The 21,933-nt window shown below is 36.6% G+C and overlaps 1 protein-coding gene across 1 annotated transcript; it reads left to right on the top strand.

The window, feature by feature from the left end:
* Window positions 1–1,038: 1,038 nt before the first annotated feature.
* LOC131166461 (putative glucose-6-phosphate 1-epimerase) lies at window positions 1,039–7,586 on the top strand. The gene is made up of 8 exons (XM_058125055.1): window positions 1,039–1,999; window positions 2,171–2,245; window positions 3,260–3,316; window positions 3,401–3,564; window positions 4,147–4,281; window positions 4,971–5,073; window positions 6,485–6,584; window positions 7,128–7,586. Exons 1-8 carry the CDS (start codon window positions 1,916–1,918, stop codon window positions 7,337–7,339), a joined length of 930 nt encoding a protein of 309 aa, XP_057981038.1. The 5' UTR covers window positions 1,039–1,915; the 3' UTR covers window positions 7,340–7,586.
* Window positions 7,587–21,933: the final 14,347 nt, after the last annotated feature.

Consider the following 21,933-nt stretch of genomic DNA (forward strand, 5'->3'; position numbering starts at 1 on the left):
TTTGCTAGAATGGGTAATTAAATATTATATTTATTCTAAATTGGAGGAAGAGTTTTACAAAATGTGTAAATTAATTGCATGTTTTTCCATATTTAATTGCATAAATACTTTAAAATTTTTAAACTTGATAGTTATAACTGGATTATTAGAACAAAATATCTTAATTTAGTTTACAAATTAATTTTTAATCTAAGTAATTATATTGATTAAAAAATAATTTATTAAACCAAATCCTCTTAAATAAATTTCACCAGGCTCGTAGATTTATTGCAAAATTTTATGCAAAATAATTTTTTTTCTAAAAGTTTAATGATTACATGTTGGGAATTAATAACAAATTTTCAAAACCTAAAAATAAAAGACAAAAAGAATACACGTCAAAGAAAAATCGATCACACACACAAAACAATATTTATGTGATTCGGCAATTTTACTTAAGTCCACGGAATTGTAGGGATTTCACTATTATTAGGAAGAAAATATAGAGAATGCGGCGATACAATACTCTTTCTCTTGCTCTTTCGTAATATGTGGCGGCTTAACCTAATCACAAAAAAATAAAAAAAATAAAATCGTTTTATATATTACAGACAGGGTTTTGAATGGACTACAAAACGGGTCCAAAAAACCCAACATTACGGTCCAATTCTTTGTTCCATAGACTAAACCTTAAGATGAAAAACTCTCATTAAAAAAAAGTCGGATCATCATTTAAATCGAACGCAATTAGGCTTCACAAAGCCTAATATTATAGGCAAAAATTTATTACAAAAGTTTATGCAAAATAATTATTTCTAAGGTCTAATAATTACAAAGTTCGATTATTTGAAGGTACTAGATTGCAAAATGAAAATAGCAACTAGGGTTGCATCATATGAAGGGATGAGTGGGGAAGGTAAAGTCTGCTGGATCAAACTTAAACGCCGCCGTGTTTAATGACTAAGTTCCGAAACGGCGTCGTGTTTCCTTGCACTAGAACAAACGTTGCAATCCCAAAGATTCTCTTTCAAATTTTGACCGTTTGTACAGCCTACATGTACTTCAAGTTCACGTATCTCAACGTCTCTGTTCTCCCCAAGATAGCATTTTTTTTTTTCCTTCAAAGCTTTTATTTTTTATTCAAATTTTCTCATGATTTCATAATCTTGCCTCCTTTCTTTTGTATTTAATTTTTTCTTCTACGGTGTTTTGTGAAAATTTTCTCAGTTCACTGAAAAAATGAGTTTTGACAAGAAGATTTGTTCCATAATTTTGTATTTTGTATTGTTTTCTCAAAACTTGGAGCTGAGTTCTTCTGGGTTATTGATTTCCAGTGGTGGGTTTTATTAAGATTTGAAATTCGGTACAAGTTCAAGCAATTTGGGATTTATGACTTGACAGTTGTGAGATTGGACATCCAGATTTTAATTTTTCTCACTTGGGTTTCTGAAATTCTCTCAGTCTGGGAGCTGTTATTTATAGTTTTCCCCAGAAACTCAGGGGATTCGTGGGAAAGTTTCATTGAAGTGTGAATAGGTACATGGGCATTTCTCAATTTTTACCGCTTTGGGTTGTCCTATTCCGAGAAAAGAGATGACATAGTCTGGGGTAAGAGGGGATTTGAGCATTTGGATTTATTTCAACTTCTTAATTTCTATATTTAGGCTTTAGGGTTTCAATGGGATTTCTAACTCTTGGATCTGAGTGAACAAAGCTTAGGAAAGTGAGAACTGGTAGTTGAGTTCTTGGTTTTTGATTCTGAAGATCACGAGATTGGTGCTAAGTGAAGTTATGATTTTACAACTGTCTCGGTGACTTTTGCTGTTATTCCCCTTCATTAATGTCGGTTTTCCAGCTTAAGAGGTCTGATTAGAGGTTTCCTAGAGAGAGAGAGAGAGAGAGAGAGAAAGATAATTTTGCTTGGTGGGTGTAAGAGATGGGGCATTCAGTTGAAGTGACGAAGGACTGGAATGGGATCGACCAGGTTGTGCTTCGGAATGCGCGAGGAGCTTCAGCACAGGTTAAGCACTTAAGGCTTTTGTTTTCATCACCCATTTCTGCTACTGGCTCCACTGAAGAGATGCAAGAGATCTTTTTTTTTTTTATAAAAAATTTTTTTGTGAGTGAATGGAGATGGTAATGAAAGATTTCTTGTTTTTCTAATGGAGAATTTTTAACTGTGATGATCCAGGTGAGCTTGCATGGAGCGCAGGTCACTTCGTGGAGGAGCAATCAAGGGGAAGAACTTTTATTCACTAGTAGTAAGGTGGTGTTTTCTAATTTATTTTGAACTTTAGATTGGTCTCCTACTCCCTGGTTTTGGTATATTCTTCGTTCAATTTTCTTACCGTTTGATGTTTAATTTCTATTGGTATATTCTTCGTTCAATTTTCTTACCGTTTGATGTTTAATTTCTATTCTTACACTAGTGTATAGCCTTGTGATTTCTTAGCTCTGTCAATATAACTTTTGCAGGAAATAACTGTAACTCTGCTGACCCAATCATTTTTTTTTTTTTTAAAGGACAAAAAAAACTGAAAAGGTGGTGCCTTAGGTTAGGGCTTGCGCAAGAAGCGTGCTTGTGGTTTGAATGCCCCTTCCCCCTGCCACGGCACTACCTTATCTAAAAAAATCATTTTGAAAGCATTTTTAGGTCATTAGGGCTTTTGTTTAACCATCTCCTCACATCGATGTCTGATGGAATTCTGCATAACGTTTGCTGTCTTCTGTGTTAAATATGGAAATCGAGCAAATCAACTGTCTTATAGACTTGCTGTAAAAACTTTGAACTATATTGGCTGATTAAGAAAGAAGATGAAAATAATTAAGGACATGCTTGATGATTTTGGGAATAGATTTGAAGAACAGGGATTATTTTGATTCTATGCTCTTTTTGGCTCTGTTTTAGCTGATGGATCGTGTTGTTTCCAGTTGATCAATAAAATCTTGACTCACCAAAAACAGAAAGCTCTAACTTAGCTGATAGTTTGAAGATCATCCAGCATGAATTATTTTCTTGCCATAGGGGCTATTATAGTATATGACCTGTTTTGATGGGCATACTGTAGTTATTTTGTTCCATTGAAGGTTAACCAAAATGAATTTTCCATTTAGATGTGCGATTGTCATAAGAAAACTTTTTCTAACCAGGCTGTCTAAGAGTGGCTTATTATTTGGGATTTTTAGGAAACGGTGATTATTTTTGTAAATAGATTTTATTCTGACGTTTTGTGCTAGAGATGCCAGACTGATTCATCACCTGTTTTTTCACTAATCATAGGCAATCTTTAAGCCGCCTAAAGAGGTGCGAGGAGGCATCTCTATTTGTTTCCCACAGGTAAATTCAATAATTTGTGTTTAGTGTAGCAAATAAAAACCATAAACATCTTGTGCTGATTGGTTTTATTAAATGGTCGTCAAGTTTGGGAACTGTGGATCACCAGAGCAGCATGGACTAGCAAGGAATAAGATTTGGACAATAGACAAAAGTCCTCCACCGTTTGGCTCTGATGATTCTTATGGCAAATCCGTCATTGACTTGCTACTTGTACCATCTGAAGAGGATAAGAAGTACTGGCTGCATAGGTATGAGCTCAGATATTGTGGGGTCCCAACAGATTTCATTGAACCCCCTATATCAGTTTATAATATTTGAAGCTGAAGTGATTGTCAAGATTCTGTTCATTGGGTTTCTAATTCTGCAGACTCTTTCACACTCTACAATCTACATCAAACTGGGTTTCTGCAATTATGAATATCCATCTGCATTCTTGTATCATTTTTGTCTGGTTTGCATAAAATTTAGAAAAGGGAACACAAGGTTTCTGTTTTTTGTCAACGTTTAAGGATTTTAATATTATGGTTGAACATGAAGGGAACCTCCAAATTTTGATTATGAGATTTTAACCTTATTGAAATATTGGGGATTTGTACTCAAATGTTACAAACCGTGTGGAACTGTTGTCATGGAATTCATTGAATTGGTTTGAATGGGGTTTCAGCCTGAAGATGTTGTAGATTGAGGACTCATGTTGAAAATTTTGTTGAGCATATGGAAAGCATTATCAACCTTGATCTTTATAGACATGTTTGATTGAGTTGTAAATTTTGTACATGTCTAACTGATTTCTTGTTGCTGTCTTGCTGACCAGCCTTTTTTTCTTTCAGTTTCGAGTTCCGGCTTAGGGTGTCTCTTGCAACAAATGGAAATCTAACTATGACATCGCGCATTAGGAATGTCAATGGGAAGCCATTCAGTTTCTCATTTGCATATCACACATACTTTTCAGTCTCTGATATAAGGTATGGAGTATTCTTTGTTCATTTTAAACTTCTCTGGCTTCTAATAGTTACATGGAATGAATGCCCTCCTCTCTCGCACACAACACACTCAGATGGACTTGCATGCCTATATCTAATATTTTGATATCCAGGAAGAAGCTAGTTTGAGGTGAATTGAGGCTCTATTTTCTTCCTTTTGGTTCTTGGACATGCCATAATGAGATTTATAGGTCTTAAACAAGATTCTTCCTCTAAACTAGAATCTTTTATCAATTATGAATAGATCAAGTACTTCAAAAAAGAAAAAAGAAAAAAGAAAAAAGAAAAAAGAAAAAAGAAAAAGGTGACACAATCAGAAGAGGACAGCAACTAAGGACTATAAAGAACATATTTGAATGAAGTTAATGCTGTCTACTAGATGTTACTGCTTATCAGCAAACATAGAAAATATTGAGATTGCATATAATTCGTGTATGATTGATGCATTTGCAAAATTTAAAAAAGTTTCTTAAAAGCATAATGTGCATCTTTCTGCCATTATTATTTACCTTTTTCTTTTTTCCTTATTCTCAATTTTATTTTTCATTTTTTTTTTTTCAAAGGAAGAGTATTTGGCTGCCAGGAGGCTAACTGGGCCAACATGAAGTTCCAAGTTTTTCTTCTAATAGTTGGTTTGGACTCATTTTCATGAATGTAATTTTTACCTGCAGTGAAGTGCGGATAGAAGGGTTAGAAACTCTTGATTACCTTGACAGCCTCTGCCAGAAAGAACGTTTTACGGAACAAGGTGATGCAGTAACTTTTGAATCTGAGGTAAATCCTCTAGATTTTAGTTTGATGAGTATACTTTAGTGTTAACCAAAAAAAATCTGTCTGATGATTCTGAGTTGCTGGAGTAACCTGTACTCTATCTAGATTATTAATTGAATGAGGAAAATTGAGTGAACCGGGATCAACCTGGCCGAACATGGTCCAACCCGGCCAGACCTGGTAAGTTCACTGGGCTGACCTCCTTTACATTAAAAATAAAAATGTTGCAATTTTGCTGTCACGGCAGCTAGAACCCGGGACCTGAAGTTTGTGAAAGAGAACCCTTGTTGTAGAACCTAAAGCCTTATTTGAAACTTCAAAATATTAGGAAAAGTAACGGAAAATATGAAGGAACCCAAATTTTTAATACTTGGTTATGAAAAGTGAATAAGGAAATAAAATATATAACAAATCAATTTACTCATTAGCATTTAATTTTTCTAATTTTTGCACCATACTGAACAAATTTTTATTTTGAATGTTATTTAATGTAGAAAGAAAATATAATAGAAGATGAATTTCCTTATTTCCCTTTCATTTTTTTTTCTTCAAATAAAATCCTTGATACAATCAAAGCATAAATAAATTCTAACTGGATAAAACTTTATATTAGTATTGTTTAATATTTATTAATTAATCTAAAATTTTTACTCTTTGAAATAAATTCAAAATATTAATCCCCTCACTATATTATTTAATACTAATTTAGATTTTGATGATAATAATAATTACCAACATCATCAATAAACCCTTTTTATAATACACACACACACACACACATACCTGGTGGCCTTGCTGATCCAACCAGTCAAACTGACCTGGTGGCCTTGCTGGGTTGGTATCAGTCTAGGTTTTAAAACCAAGCTGAGGATTCTGAGTTGGATCTTGCTTGAGTTGCCTGACCACAAAGTGTTGACTTTATACAACTTCTGACCAGATCTTTATCTTGTTAGCAAGAAACTATTTAAATTAAAATTTCTAGAAGGTAGAATGACATGAGATTACAATTGAGGCTCAACTTTATATTTCCGTTTTCACAATGTCTTCAGAAAACCCAGTTGGAATTTCTTTGCACATACTTGCGTTAATTACCAAAAAGGAAATTTATAGAATTTTCCAATTTTTGCATTGAGTGATACATTGACAGGAGTCAAAGAAATCAGTCATGGAGTTAATCTGCTAATATTCCTTTTCTTTTAAATTGATAGGATGCTGCTTGAAATTATTACTTTTTCAGTAGTAAAATACTGAAGATAACTTTTTCAGTAGTAGGATACTGAAGATAATATGGTCCTACATATTGAGCTAGTTGGTGAAAAGGGTTAACAGTGCTAGTTTCAAGAAGTTAGGAATTTATGCTCGTGTCAAGTTAAATGAATGTTTTATTTTCTTACTTTCTGCTTTTCGGCTGCAGGTGGATCGAGTTTATCTTAGTTCTCCAAACATAATTGCTGTTCTCGATCATGGAAGGAAGCGGACATTTGTTATGAGAAAGGAAGGTCTACCAGATGTTGGTCAGTCATCCTTTGATGTGTTAAATATCGAGAAGAAAAAACTTCTTTAAATCACATTCCATACATAGCATGTTTTGTGGAGATGAATAATACCGTGCACACTTTACAAATTATGTATCTTTGACATACAAATCCGATGAAGTATACTGTTTCCAAATCATCGGGGTATGGAAAGTCTAAGTCCTCTGGAACTATGCCACTGCTTTATGCCATTTTTTAAAATATGTTTTTGATACCAAAGTCATCTGATGATGATCATAAGTAGCTGTCCAAGCTGAGAATTCTTGTTGATTGAGCAAAACCATCACTACTCTGCTATTTTATGCCACACAATATGCTATGAATGATCAACTGTAACATTGAAATTTGTGCTCCTGGCTGCTCTTCTCTGTGAACAGCTGGTTTCAGGACGGAACAGATTGGTCTAAAGCACATACGGCTTTCCCATACCATGCGTAAATTAGAATGTCTGCTTGATTGTCATCAGCCTTGGTCCATAATGGCAATATCTTGCTCATTTTTTCTTTTTTGACAATGGCGCAGTGGTATGGAATCCATGGGAGAAGAAGTCAAAATCAATGATGAACTTTGGTGTTGAAGAATACAAACAAATGCTGTGCGTAGACGGGGCAGCAATTGAGAAACCCATCACTTTGAAGGCAGGTGAGCAGTGGACAGGTCAACTTGAGTTCTCTGTGGTCCCTTCGAGTTTCTGCAGTGAGCATCTCGATCCTCGCTGGAGACCATTCGAGTAAATTTCCTCCCCTCATGCTGTTGTAACTTTTCTTTTTTTCTTTTGATAGTCATAGTCATGGTTGTAGTAGTGAAGTGATCGAAACAAAACCATTCTGGTTTTTCTGAAACTAGGATCATGGGATAATCCTGTTATGAGTCTGGCCCATGTTTTTTCAAATGGCTGCTGATAACTCTCTCTCTCGCCATTCCCGCATTCCCTGTTTGTAACTGTGGGAGGACAATAAAAAGGAGAATATGGCTTGTTTACCTTTGTGTGATTTTTTTTGTTCGGTGTTTGTGTTTGTGAAAATAGTGCTTCTTCGTGTATGGAGTTTTGGATTGAAGCTTTTTTTCATCTTGTCGTAGAAATAATAAATGCAAAACTTGATTAGAAACATACATATAATCATATATATATATATATATATATCTTAAATGGTCGCGAGAAGTTCTTTCGCTGCTCGAAAGGTTGCAAGGCATTATCTGGTGCATGCCTTCTTGGAGCAATCCTTTCCTTGAAGAATGCTCGAGAAAGCATTTTTGCCCCCACTACCTAAAGGGCTGAACGTTGTGGTCCCTCTTTTGCCAACTATTTAAGTTACATGTATGTGGTTTTCAAGTGCGAAATAAATTGGGAATTGGACTGTTATTGTATAAGAATGCAATACTTTATATAGGAAAAGTGTGTTAGTTTAAGATAAATATGTGAACATTGGTACTGTTTCAATTAACATAAAATAAGATATGAATAGATTTTTTACGGTATAATTTTAAAATTTGCCCTTCATCTATTTCATATTTGTTTGTAGTTTGGAATAGCAGAAATGTTTTTACGACAAGACCAATTTTTTCTTTCTTTTTATTTTAATTCTTCAAATCAAATGTACTCTCATTGCTACCTACCTATTGGAGGTGATTTTCGGGTCAAATATATAAATCAACGGAGTTAGATAACTCAATTGATTACTATAATCATTAGGTCTTTTAGCTACATTAATTTAGTTCTAGAACAAGCAATCATGATTGGTGCAACTTGGTTGAGTTTAGGATTACGGTTATGCAAGTGAAAGGCATTAACACTCATTAAACCCTCGTCCAACAGACATCAGATAATTTGTCTTGATTATCTTTAAATTGAACCGATCAAGACATATTTTTACATTTTATTCAATTATTATTTAAAAAAATAAAATAAAATATTGGATAACCTTACATAAGTAGGAACTCCTTATAAAGGAAATCATGTAGTTGTACCAGATTTCTTAAAAATTGTTGATGGTTATTGCATAACCCATCGATGATTTCGAACATAATTTTGCAAATTTTATATGGTATCAGAGCTTATTTCTCTAACGAGTATTTTTTTTTTTCCCTTGTGGTCGTTTCCCTTGAATCTATGATTGTCAACAATTTCAAGCTTCCTGACAATGGTAACACTCATCTTGTTGCCATTAATGTCGGCACCCAGCTTCCTATGAAGCTGATCCCTTCCAACTTTCCTTTATAGCGCCCCCAACTGACATCATTGCTCATTGGCTATGATCTCTAGGGCTATCTTGACGGTACCATTGTATGCCCATCACCGAAGCTTTCCTCCAGCACCTTCTCTACTAATCATCTTCTGCAAATGTCTCCAATTCGGCCTTCTGCCTTTGGCTTAGGCAAGATAAGCTGATCCTTCATGCCATCCTTGCATTTGTCTCCGAACCAGTGATGCCACTAATTGCTGCTTCAATCATAGCTTGTGATGCATAGTCCAAGTTGCAACGATTGTATGTGTTGTTCACCACACCAACAATCACTTAGGTCTGATACCAATTGTCATTCTCAACAATTAGCCCTCAGAAAGCAATTGTCGGTGTCGAATGTGCGCAGCGGAAGACCACACAAATTCTCACGAACAATCAATGGAACAAGCAAGCAAGCACTCGATGATGAACTATACGAACCTAGCAATCACTCAACAATGTGAATCAATATAAGAAACAATCAAAACACAAGAATTTACGTGGTTCGACAGTTTGCCTAAATCCACGGGAGCAGCGGTTGTTTTCACTATCAATAATGAAGCGTACAAGCTCAATCCCATCTAGGGTTACATATAATCATTATATATCAATCTAATGTGTATATAAGTTCCATAGTTGATCTAAAAAACTTATGTAGCAACCCCTCAGAGGAAATCCCTCCGATTAGCCCAATCTACTGATCTCAGATTCCGTAACGTCCGCAAGTGAAACTGTTGATGGTTTAGACCAAACCGTCAACGGTTTGAGGTCGAGAAGAATTGCCCTTGTAGCACTGCCTGAAACCATCAATGATTACCACAAATCGTCAACGGTATGCCCTCATGGCTGCCATCCTGCATCTTTCTTTTGGTCCCTCGCTTCACGCTACTTTCCTCAGTACATGCATTCCACTCAGAGTATGAGCCACATCCCCAACAATCTCCACCTTGGAGAATATTCACCACCTACAAGAAACTCGAAAGCATAATCCCTGCTGCTCCTCCTGAGCTAGTAGATTGGGATCCACCTCCCATCTAACACCTGGAGATGTAAACCAAGTCCAAGCAATGCTTGAACTTGTCCGTGGGAACATGAACTCCACTTAATTGAACACCCAACTCCTTGAACGATCCTCTAAACCACAAAGCCACCTTGGCAACCTCAGCCACTGCCAATAACTCTGATCTAGTTGCAACTAGCGCACCCTGAGATTATACCCTGGACTTCCAACAATTAGGCCTTCCTATAACATACCATGTTGCAAGTCTCTTGTCATCCAAGTCTCCTGTGTAGTCTCCATTTGCAAACCTCACAACTAACGTAACCATGTGTTGCTTGACGAAGTACCCAACTGCACTAGTGTAGGAAACCTTTGACATGTTTCAAACATCACCGTACGTCCTTGAGTATTGAGTGATAAACTGTTTACTTTGATTCACCAATGGTGTACCGATGACCGATTTAACATTAACCATGCTAAACCTCTTCGACACCTGATCCACAAAACCACCCTGAGATAACCGCAATCTCTATGTAGTTTTGTCCACACAGCCACCCTGAGATGACTTCAATCTCCCTGCAGCTATGACCACAAAGTCACAATGAGATAATCCTAATCTGCCTGTAACTTTACTCTTGTGAATCTCTAACCTAAGAATACTCTTGGCAGCACCCAACACTTTTATCTCAATTTCATTTCTCAACAGAGTTCCCGACTGATTTACCTAAGTCGGAACCTTCCCAGCAATCGGCATGTCATTTACATAAAAAAATAGAATACTTCCCCACTTGCAGCCTATCTCCCTCTCCCCCTCTCAGAGCTCCACTAACCCGCATGTCTAATTCTTATATGATAACTTCATCTCCTCCACCATGGCACCTATCCACATACCTTTGTTCTGGCTGTGCACTACCTCCTGAAAGGTAGTAGAATCCTTCGTGTTAGTAATGGTACTTCGGTGGTGTAGAGACTCGAACCAGGAAAATAAGGAAATTAAATAAGGAAGGAAAAATGGGATATTCAGCAGGCTTCGTCAACGAACTCCATGTTCTCGTCGACGAAGACCTTTCTGAGGTTCGTTACCAAAATTCATAGCTTCGTCGATGAAGAGATTTAGAACATCCGAAAAAATATCAGGCTTAGGGTTCGTTGACGAGGCCCTTCCTTCGTCGACGAATGGCCTTGTGTTGCTCATCGGCGAAGGCATCATTTCGTCGACGAATTTGACCAGGTCAAAGGGTCTATAAATTTCAATTGCTTCATGGTTAAGAAATCAAAATCTCTCTCTCTCCCTCTCTCTCTTTAGAACCTGCACTCACACTCCCTCTCTCTTCGATCCTTCACCGTTTGTTGCTCATTTCAATGATCGGAGGTTACCACAAGGATTAGGGAGCAAATATCTATAGATCTAACGCAGTGGATTCTTAATTTCGGGAAAAAGTTAGGGTTCGATTTTCGAGCGTCTCGGGTTTTTTTTAGGAAATAGGTGAGGAGATTATATTATGTCAGTTATGTTTATGAGTTCTAATGGATTGAAATGTTAAAACGATTTTTAGATAAACAGTTATGACTTTTCTAGGGTTTCCCGGCCTAGGGTTCGATTAACTAACTTTATTTTCAAAATCAACCATTTAAATTTAAGTATGATATTTTAAAAATATAGTATTGATCTTTATAAATGTTTTCACCTGTTGGAAAGTTATTATTTCAAACTATAGTCTTATTTTAAAATCAACCAAAGATGGTAGGGTTTATTATCTCCATTTTTTTTTTTCGTATTTAGCTATATATTTATATTTAGTAAAATAACAATCTAGAGATATTCATACCCTCGTTTTAGCAGCAGTATGTATGTTCTCAAGCAGCTGAGTTATGTATGAGTTACCAGAAGAAAATTGTATGGCATGAATATATTTTTAATTGGCATTAAATAAGCAGGTTTTGTGTAATACTGAACTGTAATGGCTATAAGTCGAGATGAGAGATATGATGACTATATGCCAAGAGAAGAGATGAGATGAGATGAGTTGTGACGGCTAAATGTCGAGTTTACGATACGCCGGTTTTTACCGAGTCAGCATCTGACAGATATATTTTATAGAGATATATACTGAGTATGTTATATTACATTTTTATGAAATGAATGATGATTATAGTTTAATATGATGTGAATTGCCATATATGATAGTAGAGCCCTGTTATGATGTTCTCATGATTAAGCACGGTACCGTAGCTATATGTATGTAGGGGTTTAACCACAATGCTCAGTTAGAAAAAGGCAATTGGTGACCTGGGTAAAGTACTCCCCAAAGGAGTGATTGACAGAGAGAGAGAGAGAGAGAGAGAGTAGGCACCATCGTACTATGTTTATGTTTGACTTGACATTAGTCAACCGGCTATTTGTTAAGTCCAGCCTTCAGGCCACACAACCCGTTATGGGGGGAAGCATGTTGCACGTGTATGTGATGGCGTGACGACGCTAGTCCTACAGACCAGGTTGTATCTTCTAGGCATATATGGGCATATTTACTATAGACAAGGCTATATTGAGTCAGCAGTATGTATTTTCAGATTTACAGAGTAATACAATTTTAAAATGTCAATTAAATATATTTGAATGTTAGCAGTATATGTACACACGAAATCTCATGTTAGCCACACACTAATATAATATAATCCGTCTTATCGAGAGGTGTTTTACCCTAGCATACACATGTTGTTTCACGTCCTCCAAGGGATCGAGCTTAGCGTATTGCCAAGCAGAGTTAGATAGTAGACAGTCCTTGTCAGAGTTGGTGAGACTTTATGCAGTGTTTGTCTTTTGGGGATTGTATATATGGCAGATTATGTTTTCAGTTATATATGGATGTATATGGGAAACAATTAGAGACTTTGGTAAGTTTTATTAGAAGATGTATGTTTTTCGTTGTGTATGTTTATACAGTTCAGTATGGAACACTCGTTTTTCCCTTGTTTGGGCGGGTTGTATATGTATGGTATTAGAGAGATGTATATATGTATGTATGTATGTATGTATGTTTAGTGGCATTCCGGGCCCACCGAGAGGGTCGGGGCATTACAGGTGGTGCCCCGATAGTGCCTTTGAGCCCATTATGATCCTACTAGTCTCTTGAGCTTGAACTCCTTGCATTATGAGTAATGTCATCTCCGCCTTGAGTTTGAAACTACACTTGCATCACAATCTCCTTTTTGCTCCAATTTATCCTGTGATACTGCAAGTCTCCTGAGTTAGAACTCCCTGCACTTCTGCCGTAAGTCTCTAAGTCCACCTGCACAACATGCTCATTGTTGCTACTGTAGCTTTTTAGCACCTATTTCTTTTCATCTACCTGAGTACTCTGTTATATGGTTTTAGCACCTAAAACCATGTCTCCACCAATTTCCACCCTTTTTGCCATTGTAATACCCAGCTTGAACCCAACTTTCTTACATACCAGAAAGATGCATTGTCCAGACATCACACCAAGCTAGAGCCCACCTCACTAGAAATGTGCATGGCTGGACCTCCAAACTCTCTCAAACCAGAGAAGTCTATCTCATAACCTATCCAAGCCTCTCCTACAACTTTCCCATCTAGTGATACCTTTGGCGATCGATTAACCGAGAAACATGCCACATTCCTTAACTTCACCAAGAAGTCCCTTGCAAGCCCTGCATACACCATGCCTTACTCACAAAACTCCTTGAACACTAGCGTACTTAGCACCAATATTTGACCTGAGGAACTCTCTCTCGGTCTAGTACTCCACCTCAGCCAAAAGTTACACCTAGAAAACATCTCTAACTCGTGCCACATGAGATAACCCCATACCTTTTGCGAAAACTTCACGAAATACCTATGTACAACTTGTGATGCTGCCCTCACCGGTCCCCAAACATCCATAACAATGTAGTTAAGAATACCCTTCATTTTGTGTGTGGTTGTATTACATAAAACGACATTATCTAACTCATAACTCTCAGCTGTAGCTCCAACTACAATTGCATTACCTTACAGTGTATCTCCCTGCTATCCACTGTCCTTTCATCACCATCAAAGTGCCTTAACATACCATCATCGTCCCGCCTTTAGACTTGTAACTATACCCGTTACAATCTAAAGTACCCAATGATATCACATTCTTTCGTAGATTAGGTACATGTCTTACCCCACACAACGTCCTTATCACACCATCATACATCTTGATCATGATATCTCCCATTTTGATAACTTTGTAGACCACATCGTTTCCTATCAAAACAGAACCAGGACTCACCAATTTGTAAGTGGTGAACCAGGCTTTGTTGGCCGTCATGTGAAAAGAACGTCTCAAGTCTAGGATCTAAGACCCGTGAGGCATTCTGAAACTGATGAAACAAAAAACATCTCACAATCACTGCTCCCCGAGTCCCCCTCTTCCATTACATTCATAGATTTTGATGAATCCTATTGAGCCTTTGCCTTTCCTTTCTCCCACTTCGAACAATTCGGTTTTATGTGCCCTAGTTTACCACACTTAAAATAGCGAACGTCCTTCCTCCTCCTAGACTGAGTTTTATTACCACTTGATTCGCTCTAAAACTTGCCTCTCCCACGATCCTGATTACCCTTCGCCATGAGCTCTTCACCATGTGAACCCTTATTGCTGGTCTTCTTCCTTTGATGGAACCCCAGCAATGCACTCGTGATGTCCTCTAACTCCAAGGTTTCTTTCCCCCAAGTCAGCGTTGTAACTAGATTCTCATATATAGGTTGTTAGCTTTACCGTGATCCCAAGAAGGGGGGTGAATTGGTATTTTTAAATTTAATCCTTAGGTAAATGTTCTAACACCAGTATGCTCACAACCTTAAGGACAATCTAATGCAAGTAAAGTAAATATGTCATAATTTAAATAAAATAATTTACTCAACACCATATGCACCAGAAAGCAGTAAAGTAAAAGTGACACACAAAGATGTTATCGAGGTTTGGCCAATTGCCTACATCCCCGCCTTGGCTAACATGTACAAGGATTACCACTATAACTTGCTCACTTAAATGGGTGGAGCGACACCTATACAAACCAGGTCAATTAGCACAGGGTTGACCTCAACCTTTACAACAATCCTTACTAGGCTAGATGACTGCCCCCTCAGGCCACGCTTGCAAACACTCAGATTTACAATCAAATGGTACAACAGAAAAGTACTTTCACGTAAAACAGATTTGTACCCAAATGCTTTCAATCACATACACCACAAATGATTTAATACGTAAGCTCAGTGTGGTCTAAATAGTTCAACTCTCAAATTTATTTTCTATCAGTGTAATGAGTACGTGAGAGTGTCAATAATCTATGTATCTCAAAATATTCAATCAAACGTGTTCACACAAGATGTCAAGTGAGTCTCAAGTGTGTCAATTAGCAGGATGTCTCAATCACGAATATAGTGTATATGCTTGGTTTGCAAAAGTTATGCAATCTTTGTATTCAGCAAATGATGTATACTCGAATAAATATTGTCACAAAGATTAATATCACAAACACAAATATCTTTTCACAAATATATCAATATAAATCCCACAAGATATTTGAGTAAGTTTGAAAATATTTTTGCGAGCCAAAAACAAATACAAGCTTCCTAAGATATTGCAATACAAATGCAATACTCAAAAACTTAGGAAGTCTTCTTAGGATAGGCTTATGAGAAAATCTTCCTAAGAACACTTAGGTTTAGCTCTCAATGAAAATTGATTCAAACGCACAACAATGAGAGAGCAAACGTTTTAACATCAACACTCAATACACTTATAGATGATATATAGAATTGAAAAAGGTAAGCTTGAGTGATTTTAGAGAGAGTAGAAATAGTAGTGAGAGTTTTGCTTGAGAGAAAATATTTGGATTTTGTATGTTAATCAAGTTACTAATTTTCCCAAATGAAGGGGTATATATAGACACCCCATGAATTATGACCATTGGGAACAACGCTGGTATTATTAGAAAATATTAATGGCGTTTTAATTAATTTAACCCTGTTTTAAAAAATTAACTACGGTAAAAAAATTCAGGGCAACCCGAGAGACCCGGTCGACCAGAACCATTTTGGTTGACTGAAGTTCATATGGCTCGGTCGACTGGGACATTTTTGAATTGGGGACTCGATAGACCGAACGTACATGTTCGAGGCGATTTTTCCATTTTATCGAGGTTTGGTCAACCAGGAAGATTTGCACTGGGTGATTCGGTCAACCAGACAGTTGAGATTTCTCCCAAGGACCCTCGATCGACTAGACAGTTGCAATGTAATTTGGGCTCGGTTGACCAGTTGGTCAAAATGTTGATCTCAGGAGGTTTCGGTCGACCGGGGGTTTTTGAACTACAATGGTTCGGTCGACCGGGCTAAGGTCAAATTCTTGACCCAGATTGGATTCGGTCGACCGGGGCAGAATGAACTGCATGGGCCGGTCGATCGAAAGTGCACAAAATGTGCATTTTGGTCCTGTTTTGAATCACAAACACCCTAATCAAGTGCCTAACATTTATGAGTGAAAATGTGAGTGTCCTAGGGTCATTTCTGGGTCCTTATGAAGACACCGAAAAAATTCAGTGTCGGTCGACTAAACCCTAAGGTCATTCTAAGGTCATTTGTATTATGAGCTTACGTATTTGACCATGCATGTGATGTGTGTGATTATTATATACAAAAAGCCCTAATTACTATTACAGACCTTTTACATGAATGAATTATATTACTACGTAAGAAATTGGGTCTTCAATAGAAATTTGGTCTTCAAGCTTCACTCTCTCCATGTGCATTATGATATAAGTTCCTGCACAAATTCTCAAACACTCCTTAGATACAATGAGTATTTGTCATAATCAAAACTGGGCGTGACCTATAAGGTCAACATAGGTGACATAGGTAGGGAGTTCAGCAACATCAACACTTTGTCCTATTCCTCGAACTTCACATCAACTCGCTCCAAATCACTAATGATCTAATTAAATGTGTTGATGTGCTGAGTCAAGTTCAAACCCTCTGGCATCTTAAGCCAATATAATTTTTTCTTAAGATACAACTTATTCGTCAATGAATTGGATATGTACCGGCGCTCTAGTTTTAGTCAAACCGCTACCAGCGAGTCCTCATTCATGACGTGATACAACACGTCATTGGCCAGACATAACCTGATAGTAGACACAGTCTTCGTTTCTAACTCCTTCCAACTTGCGTCTTCCATGCTTTCCCACTTCTTTCCGTACAAACCTTTCACCATCCCTTGCTGCACAAGCAAGTTCTTCACCTTCCTCTACCACAACCTGAAGTTCCCCGTTCCATCAAACTTAACAACCTCGAACCTCGCAGAAGAAATCCTAGCCATTGAGAACCAATAGCTCTGATACCACTTGTTGTTCACCACACCAACAATCACTCGGGTCTGATACTAATTTTCATTCTCAACAATCAGCCCTTAGAAACCAATTATTGGCACCGAATGTGCACAACGGAAGACCTCACACAAACTTTCATGAATAATCAATAGAACAAGCAAGCAAGCACTTGATGATCTACTATACGAACCTAACAATCACTTAACAATGTGAATCAATGAAAGCAACAATCAAAACACATGAATTTATGGGGTTTAACAATTTTCCTTACGTCCACGGGAGCAGCGACCGTTTTCACTATCAACAATGAAGTGTACAAGCTCAATCCCATCTAGGGTTATATAATAAGACCTATAGTTGATCTAAAACAGTTCTGTAGCAATCCCCCCTAGAGGAAATCCCTCTGATTAGCCCAATCTACTGATCTCGAATTCAAAAATTCGTAACGTCCGCGAGTGAAACCATCGATGGTTTGAGGCCAAGAAGAATTGCCCATGTAGCACTGCCTAAAACCGTTGATGGTTACCCCAAACTGTCAACTTGTATCTCTATTTTGGTCCTTCACTTCACTCTGCTTTTTTAGGTAGATGCGTTCCACTCAGAATATAAGCCTCATCCCCAATAGTATGCTAATCGTTCACGTACTTGTGTTATGTAGCTTAAGGAGGAGTTGACTCTCATTTAACGAGTGTCTTGCTCGGTCTCAAAGTATCTCCATGCCATCAAGGTTCTAGTTGATGAATTTGTAGTGATTGACTCTCTTGTCTTAGCAGATGACATTACTTTTTATGTCTTCAATGGCCTCGGTCCTGAATTCCATGATATTGCAACACCAATTTGGGAACGCGAGACTTCTCTTACGTTTGAAGAGCTTTATGACATGCTGGTTAACCACGAAAGCTACTTGAAACATGTTGAAGCTTCCAATTCCGCCCTGGTTTCCACTACAAACACCACTCAGCGCCACACTACTACTTCCAAATTCAATACAACCAAAGTTCCAACACTAGTTCCTCGGGTCAGAATCTCACCAACTATGGTCGCTATAATCACAAAGACCGGTCTAGTAAGCCCTTAGATGTTTCCCAACTATGTGACAAAGTGGGTCACTCGGCCAAGACTTGTCGCTCGATTTTTGGAATCAAGTCTGTGAATTGTACCCTGCCACCAGGTCCAGCAACAAAAAGTAGCTTGTGGATTTCGTTGCTTCTCACAATATCACCTATGTCTTGCCAATTTATCTGTTCAGTCGTAGTACGATGGCACGGATGAGCTCGTCATTGGCGATGACTCAGGTTTGCGAGTCACACATGTTGGCTCTATGACTCTTTGCTCTTCTTTGAAGCCCTTTACATTAACTAATACTCTTTGTGCTCCTAATATTCACAAGAACTTGGTCTCTGTTCATAATTTCACCCGTTCCAATAATGTCTATCTTGAGTTTCACCCATTTTATTTTCTTGTGAAGGATCGGAGCATGGGGGGACTGTTCTTCACGATAAATGTTAGGATGGTGTCTATCCAATGCCAATGGCTTCTCCCGCTACCAAGTCTTTTGTTTTAGCACTTATTGGTGAACAAACAACATCTGCAACTTAGCATAGACGACTTGGGCATCCGTCGAATAAATTTGTTGATTTTGTTATTCGTAGATTTTCTCTTCCAGTTGTAGTGTCTCGTACCTCTTCCCCTTCTCTTTGTACTACTTGTCAATGTAATAAAATTCATAAATTGCCTTTTTCTTCCACTTCTCTTGTTAGCACTCATCCTCTTGAATATATCTATATAGATCTTTGGGGGCCTACATCTTCCACTTCAATTGATGGGTTTCATTTCTATGCCTTATTTTTTTGATCATTTTACCAAGTATTGTTGGTTGTTTCCCATCCATCGAAAAATTGATGTTTGCTCCATTTTCTATTAGTTAAAAGGGCTACTTGAAAAACAAGTTGGATTTCAAATCAAGCACTTATACTTTGATAATTTTTTTGGGGGGGGGGGGGGTGAGGGGGCGGAGGGATATCATGCTCTTCGCCAATTTATTTCTTCTAATTCCATTAGTTGGTTAACCACGCTCCTCGTACACCTCAACAGAATGGTACGAGTCAACATCGACATCGTCATGTTGTCGAAACAGGCCTAACTCTATTGAGTTAGGCGAGTCTTCCTCCATCTTATTGGTCTTATGCATTTCAAGCAGTAGTTTATTTAATAAATCGTATGTCCACTCCTATTTTGAAAAATAAAAGTCCATTTGAATGTTTATTTGGTCGCCTAGTCGACTATAAGAAGTTTTGAATTTTTGGTTGTTAGTGTTACCCATGGCTAAAACCTTATACCACAAGTAAACTATAACCAAATTCAATGTCTTGTCTCTTTCTCGGTTACTCAAGCTCACAAAGTGCCTATAAGTGTATGGATCTTGTTACGTCTCACATCTACTTGTCTAGGCATGTGGTATTTGATGAGTGTATTCTTCCCTTTTCTTTCTCTGCCCATGTCATTGTGCCTTCTCTGTCAGTTTTAGGTGCTAACACACATGATTTTGTCATATTGGTTGTGCCTTCCATTGGATGAATCCCCTCCTCTCTTACCACTGTGACGAACAGTGCTCCTTAAGCTCCAACTTCACTTTCCCAGTCATCTTCTTTCCCTACACAATCTCGGCCAGCGACAATAACTCCACCTGCCACACCTGCAACTCCGAACCGGTCTACCCATACTCATGCTATGACTACCCGATTTATGAATAGTATTCATAAATGGGGAGGGGGAGTAATCCATTTATGACCTAAATATTAAATAGATAAAATGGATGTACCCGCCTAACCCTTTTAAATTTTAATGTAATTAATTATAATAATTTATTAAATGGATTGTATTTAAAAAATAATATGATTACGTAATTAATATTATAAATAATTTGGATATCTATGTATATATGTGGCAATTATTTACTTGCCTAATTGACTTGGTTCATCCAACTCAATTAATATGTATGTGCATGTAACTACGTAATTGTTTTGATTTAGTTGTGTCCTTTATGTAGGTACACAATTATAATATTGGTTGCACCTATCAATGAAATTAAATTGCATAATTACAAAATATATTATTATGCGAAAATCAATGTACATAATTTTATAATTGTAGATATCTTGTCTAGAATATATACACAGTTTTACTATTATATATGTAGGTAACTAGTTTCGTTTGGCTATCCAAACCAATTAATATGTTTACATGTACACAATCACGCAACTGATTCGATTTAATATGTCCATAATTATACAAGTATGTAATTATAGTATTGATTACAACTATTAGGTAAAATTAAACTATATAATCATCTAATTAATACTATAAGTTGAGAAATCTATATACATAATTTTATGATTATGGACACGTTGATTCAAATAATTGGTTCAATTTAGTAATTCAAAACAATTAATATGCATGAATGCATGTACATAATTACATAACTAGTTTGGTATAGATATGTTCATAATTATATAGATATGTAATAATAGTATTGATTACAATCATCATTTAAAATTATTTACATCATTACATAATCAATGCTATAATTCTAAAATTTATATATGTAATTTTATAATTATGGATTCCTTGGCTCAAATATATACTTAATTACATAATTATGAGTGTACACAATTAATTTAGTTTAGTTTATGCAAACAAATTAATATGCGTGCATGTACATACGTAATTGGGCAATTTGATTTGTTAAGATATGTTCATAAATATATAGATATGTAATTATAGTATTGACTACAACTATCATTTGAGATTAAACTATATAATTAATTACTTAATACATATCATAATTTGGAAATCTATACATAATTTTGTAATAATGGATACCTTGATTCAAATATTTAAGTAATAACATAATTATAAGTGTACACAATCAGTTCGATTCAGTTATGCAAACAAATTAATATGTATACATGAATGTACATACTTGCATAATTTATAATTTTATAATCATGTAATTACATACATATTTTTCAGTTGATCAATTAATCGAATAACCTTCAAAGATGACAAGAAGACGTGACAATGATAATGTTTAATACTATAAGTTTCACGTGGTATTTAACAATTATTTTTGCATGTTTTAAAATTAAATGGATAAATGGGTTGACCCGTGGTTAAATGGGTAAGGTCATAAATGAGTCAAATATTTTTTATACAAATGGATCATAAATGGGTAAATGGGTTCACAAATGACTCAGCCCGTTTTGTCCGTGCCTATCTTAACCTATACCCATCCATTTTACATGTCTACTCTCACGTTAAGAATCACAAGAGTGTGCATCATTTACCTTACCTTTTATAATCAATAGGTCTTACACAAAGATTGAGACCCCTCTCACTTCAATATCCTCAAATGCATGCATAAACAAAGTCTAGAGACTTGTCATTAGATTTATTAGAAATATGGGTTTTAAGTAGAGTAAGAAAAGTAAGTAAACTAAACATATTTCACATATGCAAAATTAGAAAGTCTAATAGAATCACCGAGTAAATTCAAGGTGATTTTTTTACACTAATTGCCCCTTAAAATATATATTAAGGTCCAAGTACCCTGATCAATTCATTCATATCATAGGGGATTCACACACTCGCATGCACATGTAGAATAGAGAGAATCACACCAGCACTAAGCAAAATCTACAAGATAACCTGCAATGAAAACAAACAAAGC

This window comes from Malania oleifera, chromosome 10 (assembly GCF_029873635.1).
Source record: "Malania oleifera isolate guangnan ecotype guangnan chromosome 10, ASM2987363v1, whole genome shotgun sequence".
Lineage (NCBI taxonomy): Eukaryota > Viridiplantae > Streptophyta > Magnoliopsida > Santalales > Ximeniaceae > Malania > Malania oleifera.